This window comes from Pholcus phalangioides, unplaced genomic scaffold, assembly GCF_987345545.1.
Source record: "Pholcus phalangioides strain wild (caught in Gottingen) unplaced genomic scaffold, Ppha-v1.0 ptg000007l_1, whole genome shotgun sequence".
Taxonomy (NCBI): domain Eukaryota; kingdom Metazoa; phylum Arthropoda; class Arachnida; order Araneae; family Pholcidae; genus Pholcus; species Pholcus phalangioides.
In genome coordinates, this window is record NW_028301600.1 from 17,956,292 (window position 1) to 17,962,291 (window position 6,000).

Sequence of the window (6,000 nt, forward strand, 5' to 3'; positions counted from 1 at the left end):
ATCATTTGTGGCTCGAGACCACTGATTAAACAATCGAACAATTAAACATTAAACAATCGGACCAACGAGAAAAAAATTGTGGTGGTCCGCGGGACCAGTAGCAGAAAACTTTGCCCCCCTTCCTGCGGTGATACATTGATCTCCTTTGGGAGAATCACCGATCCGCAATCGTTTTATATTGTCTCAGTCGTTTAAATGTCGAATGATAAATGTTTATTACTTAAAAAAATATAAGCCATATAATCGATAGTGATGGTTTTATAAGGTTCGACTGCAGTTCTAATTGTTTTTTATGGCTTTTTGCACCCTCTGGTGGTATATCACTCTTCTAAGTGATAATATATTCAGGAAAATGAATTATTAATATTCAGAACAGATTTCGTTTCGTTTAGCGGACCAGTCATGATGTCTTTGGACCAGAAGGATCTCGCATTCAATATATTTTTTAGGACTTTTATTTTTCAATTCTAACGCTGCCATTGTAATCTTAAAAAAGCACCGAAAAAGTTGACAGTGGTGCTGACGTGACATAAGAGAACAGTGGTGAAAATAGTGTTGTTAAGAGGGTACTATCTCTTTTTTCGTCTTTTGTGGAATGGCCTCTTCTAGATGAGCTACTGTAGCTTAGAAAATGATTTATGAAAATGTTGTTTCTTAATCCAGGGCCACACTCATGTCAAGCTGGCCCAATACGTTCCAAGGATGGTCATGGAAGTAGTGTGGCCGCTCTTCGGTTGGAAATTATCGTCAAATGTTGGAGGCTGGATAGTATTGGAAGGCTGGTCGAACCGAACGACCAGTACTTTCCAGCTTCCAACCTAAGTCGAAGAAGCCGCCTTCCTTTCTGATCTTCCTATTCGTCTGGCCACACATTGGTCGAAGAATGCCAGCAGTCACAACATAGCGAGTGTTCTGGAAGCAACTATTCACCAAGGAAAATTATGGCAAACTGGGCCAGTGGGTAGACAGCCTATGCCGCTGCTGCTTCTTTGTATCAGGGGAACGCAAATATTGGAAGCAAATATTTATGAATGACTATTGGGCCAGGTTTAACACAAGTGTGGCCCTGGCTTTACACTGCTGTATTGGTATTCGCCAAAAATATTTCAAAAGGTTGAATTTCCTCCTTCGTAATGAATAACTTCAGGATGAAATAATTTTTGAAAGAAACTTTCTGTCTCACATGGTCACTAAAGCTTGAGTATCACGTAAAACTCTTCTCAAATTCCGTAAAAAGCTGAAAAATATTCACGCCATTATATTTTGCACGAAATTCCGGCTATAAAAAAGAATGGGTATAGTAAGTGTGCGGAGATTACACAGAGTGTGCATAGGTAACAGGGCGTAATGGTATTTTACTGGTGAATCGTTGATCCTAGAAGCATACTTCCAATTAGAAAAAGTATTTAAATAGCGTGTAGTACTAAGATATGTCACCCATGTTGCAAGGGGTTGTATACTTATTAAAATAAAAATGTTAACCTTTCATACGGACGCCCTGTGCTTGAGAATCCAATTACAAAGTTGTTACTCTGTCTCTCTTGATGCGAACAAATAGAAATTCCACGTTGCTAAGTGCAATATTCACCGAGATATTTAAATTCGAAAAACTGAGGAAAGTTGTTAAGAAAACAACGTTAAATATGGGTAAAACGATTTACCCATACTGAATGCAATAAATTCAGTTAGAGGGCTGAGCCCCTACTAATAATTAATGAATATACAAAAGCAACACACCATTCCTTCTTTTGCGTACGAGCTTAAGTTCCGTATATACGGGACGACTGACAACTTTCAGTGCCCTCCCCCCAATGTTTTTTTTATGTCGACGACACTGGCTGCACTAATAGGCATTTGAAGAACTCTTAGCACATATCCAAAGCTAAGAGCCTTTTAAAGGTTAAAAAGTCATCCAAACAAGCAATTTTTTTAAACCTTGCAAAGTTCTTTGACACTGCAATCATTAATTGATAAAAAAATTAATTTGTATTTCGTTTTGAGATAATAAAAGAGTAGAAATTGAAAACAATTAGAGAAATCTCAAATGTTTTTTTATATAGTGATACCTCGTCTATAACGAAGATAATTCGTTCTAGAATCACGTTCATTAACCGAAACGTGATTTCTCATAGGCTTCTATGGAAAATCATTTAATTCGTTCCAGGTACTGCCCAAAATTCAAAGCTATGTTTTCTAAAACTTTAAGAAAAAATACTGTAGAAAAGACTAAAAACCGACCGAAGGTTAAACTGGACAGCTTCAAAACTGGACAAATGAGAATTTACAAGATGAGATTCTGAACATCTTTTTATTTTGCACTATGTACACAACCAACACCAGCTTTTATCTATTAAAGCTGGTGTTGATACAACCCAGTCGAGTTCGTAGGTATCCCCATTCATTTCTGATTTGTCAGCTCATTTCTGTGTCCATGCAGATGGAAAACAGAAAAGAATTTTCCTAGAATGTCCAGACTGTTCAGTTTGGTGCTAAGTTTTCACTCCGGAAACAGACTTCTTTTTCAATGCGTTTTATATTAGTTGAATCTTTCATTTTACATGAAATGGTTCAAAACTTTCAGAAAGAGCGAAGAGATCTGGAAAAAAATTCCAAGTTGAACATGAGTTAAATGGATTCGGGTGGTAGTAATTCTGATTATGACAGGCGCAAAATTTCAGCTCACGAAGCGACTGTGTTCGGTTAGCTTATACATTCATATCAAGAAAAATGTTCGTTAGCCGAATCCGTATTGTACGAAGTACAGATGACTGGACACAAGGCGAAGATAAGTTTTTATAGGAAAGTCACATTCATCTGTGGAGAATCGAACCACCACCCTCTCACTCTGTCCGGTCTACTGCTCTATGTGTTCCTTGGGCTGAACGGAGGAGTTCATCGTTACGTTCATGTCGCCGTCTGGGAGCTTATGTCATTACGAGCGGTTGCTGAGTTAGGACGCTGCGAGCGTGTGTATTGCGAAGTACCGTTCAGCCCAAGAAACATATAGATTGTTCTATGATTTGAAACTGCCAGTTCTCTGTAACTTGATGGTAGAACGCTGTCCGGGAGAATGAGAGATTGGTTGATCATTTTTGTCACACCAGGGTCATTTTCTGCACCGAGAGGTTGGTGGTTCAATTCCTCACCGAGAAATGTGACTTTTCTTTTCGAAATTATTTTCGATTTGTATCGAGTCATCTGTATTTCGTATAATCAGCGGAGAGGCTCATCGTTGCGTTGAATCTGTATCGGTTAGCCGAGGCAGAAAAATCTTCGTTAGCCGAAGAATATGTAAGCCGAGGCGTTCGTTAGCTGAGGTATCACCGTACATTCTATTCTAAACTTTCCTTTTCGCTAAAAATGTGAAGAAACTGTCGGTGTTCGTATTTGAGATTAAATCTGAATCGGACATTAAGCCGAAAGCGGCAACTCAAGGGACTATGATTAATCACTTTATTTCTTATAAGATCAAACTTCACATGTACAACTACTAACAAAAAAATGCAGGGAAATGCCCTACTTCCTGTTCTTCCTACGTATAATATTTTTTTTAATAATCATTTATTTTTCTTTCTCCAACAGCGATTGCAATGCCACCGATGACAGCGGCAACATCTTGTCCCGGCTGCGGCATGCTGTACTGTCTTTGCTCACACTCTGGTATCCACATGAACATGGGCCAGGTTGCATGAAGGTCATCCTCCCTCGCTCTCATCAAACTAGCGGTGCGAAAGACCTTTCACCTGTAAATAGTCCATCACCACCTGGGTGGTCATCGTGTGAAGCCCCGGTGATACAAAAAAAACGACTTTCATTTTTTTTTTCATTATTTTGTTTCCTCTCTTTCTCATACCGAATGGACGGACGGGACATTGCACGAAAAGTCAGTGAATACAACAAAATATATGATAATAATAACAAGGACCTCCTTTGGAACTACTTCCAGAACATTTTGAATTGGCCTTTTTTTTAAAAAAAGGAGCAATGACTCTTTTAGATCTCCGGATATATCGGAATTCCAGATACGTCTCATCTCAAAGCTTCACGAAGCTTTATGCAGCCGATGTCATCGGCGTAGGATTTCTAGTCTGTGTGAATAAAAATTATTATTATTATTATTATTGCGAGGATGATCTTTGTTTGAACGTTAATAATACAGAGATCAGCGGTATTCCGGAAATTTATATATGCATGCGAAAGAAAAAATGATGATAATAAATGTGTGCTTCGTATATGTATTTCGAGTTTATATTCATTTATACGGTATTTATTTTTAAATCGAAGATCCGGACAAATATGCAGTGTGTCCAGAAAGCATTTTTGCAGATCACATGCGAATTTAATGGCGGGAGCACCGGGCACAAGCCCTTTGCCACGACTTCTAAATGGTCAAGCAAAACCTCAACTTTGAACTTTTTTTTTAATTTGAGGGGGTCCAATATTTTTTTCTGCCTCAACCGACCTTAATTCGTTTCTGTCCCAGGCCTCTTTTCGTACCGTAAACGCGGGCTACTTTGGCCCATTTTTAAAAAATTTCAAATTCAACAAAAAAAAAAATCACTTTCCAATAAACCTAATATTATTACTGCTTCTAAGTTCTGGTAACCTTTTTTATATCGATATTCTAACTTGTGTTATGTACAGGGTGATTCAAGTTCCCGTACTCTGAGTAGTTTGTCTCAAAAACTGCTTATCCAAATACAGCCAAATGTTTAGGATATCTTAATGAGACCAGGAGAGACATTTATGAAACAAAATGTTCAATTTTCAACCACCAGGTGAAAAAATTGAGCTTTTTTTATTGCATTTCACATTTTCCCATGGTCCATATAGCGTATATACCAAGTTTTAATGGAATACGTCTTCCAGTACGGGTGCTACATGGGTCGGACATGGTCTGTGGGAAAAAGGAAAATTCAATAAAAAAGCACCACTTTTCGCCCGGTGGTCAAAAATTGAAGTTCTTTATTTATTTAATAAAGGTCTCATAAAGATATCCTAAACATCTGGCTGTATTCGGATAAATACTCAGAGTACGGTAACTTTAATTTTAATCACCCTGTATATGTAAATAAAAAACATTTTTTTTAACTTAAGCTAATTAAGGGGTCACATACTTCTTAACATGGGATAAAGTTAAATTTAAAAAGTTATCATTAAAAACACTATTTAATCATCAATTTATTATAAATATTTTCACATATTTTTGATTAAATATGCGAAATATTATATAATCTATATATTATATATAATATATATATAAAATATATATATAATATATATATATATATATATATATATGCCGGTATAAAATTTTACATATCTCTAATACTTAATTTTTTTAAAAATTTCAAAAAAATACATTAAAAAAAGCTTGCGCTCATGATAAAATGGCATGACATCAATATAACCATAAAATATTAAAATGGAGAAAAAAAACGGTTCATTTTTCATAAAATAAACTAAAAGATTGAAATTTCATTGACTCATTCTAATTTAAAATTTAAATTTTCTAAAAATTAAAAAAAAAAAAATTTATTTTTTTTATAAATCAAATATACACTCATTGCCATAAAAATTTGCGCACCCAGAAGAAGTCGTCAAAATGAAACGAAATTTTACTCATGTAAGTACTACGTTGATATAAGTAAGTGATTAGAAAATCCAAGAAAAAGGATCATTTATTGCAGAAAAAAGTACAGATGAACAGAAGTTTTAGTACTCTGTTGGACCCCCCCTCTAGCGCGAATGCACGATGCGATACGAGCGGGCATTGAGGCATACAAGTTCCGTATGATGTCCTGAGACATCTCGTTCCACAGTTGCTGTAAATGCGCCTCTAGTTCGACCAACCTCGTAGGGTGTCCAACTTGCCGTCCCAAATGATCCCAGATATGCTCGATCGGTGACAAATCTGGGGATAGAGCAGGCCAGGGAAGGGTGGTAATGTGGCGGAGGCAGTCTTGTGACATCCTTGCTGTGTGTGGCTTAGCATTGTCT

At 36.8% G+C, this 6,000-nt stretch overlaps 1 protein-coding gene across 2 annotated transcripts in view; it reads left to right on the plus strand.

The window, feature by feature from the left end:
• Awh (LIM/homeobox protein arrowhead) overlaps window positions 1-4,237 on the plus strand; it is a 91,923-nt gene extending 87,686 nt beyond the window's left edge. For both annotated transcript variants that reach the window (XM_089232763.1, XM_089232762.1), the window contains exon 5: window positions 3,583-4,237. In XM_089232763.1, coding sequence (XP_089088889.1) covers window positions 3,583-3,692 — 110 coding nt within the window. In that variant the 3' untranslated portion in view covers window positions 3,693-4,237. The remainder of the gene's footprint in view (window positions 1-3,582) is intronic.
• Window positions 4,238-6,000: the final 1,763 nt, after the last annotated feature.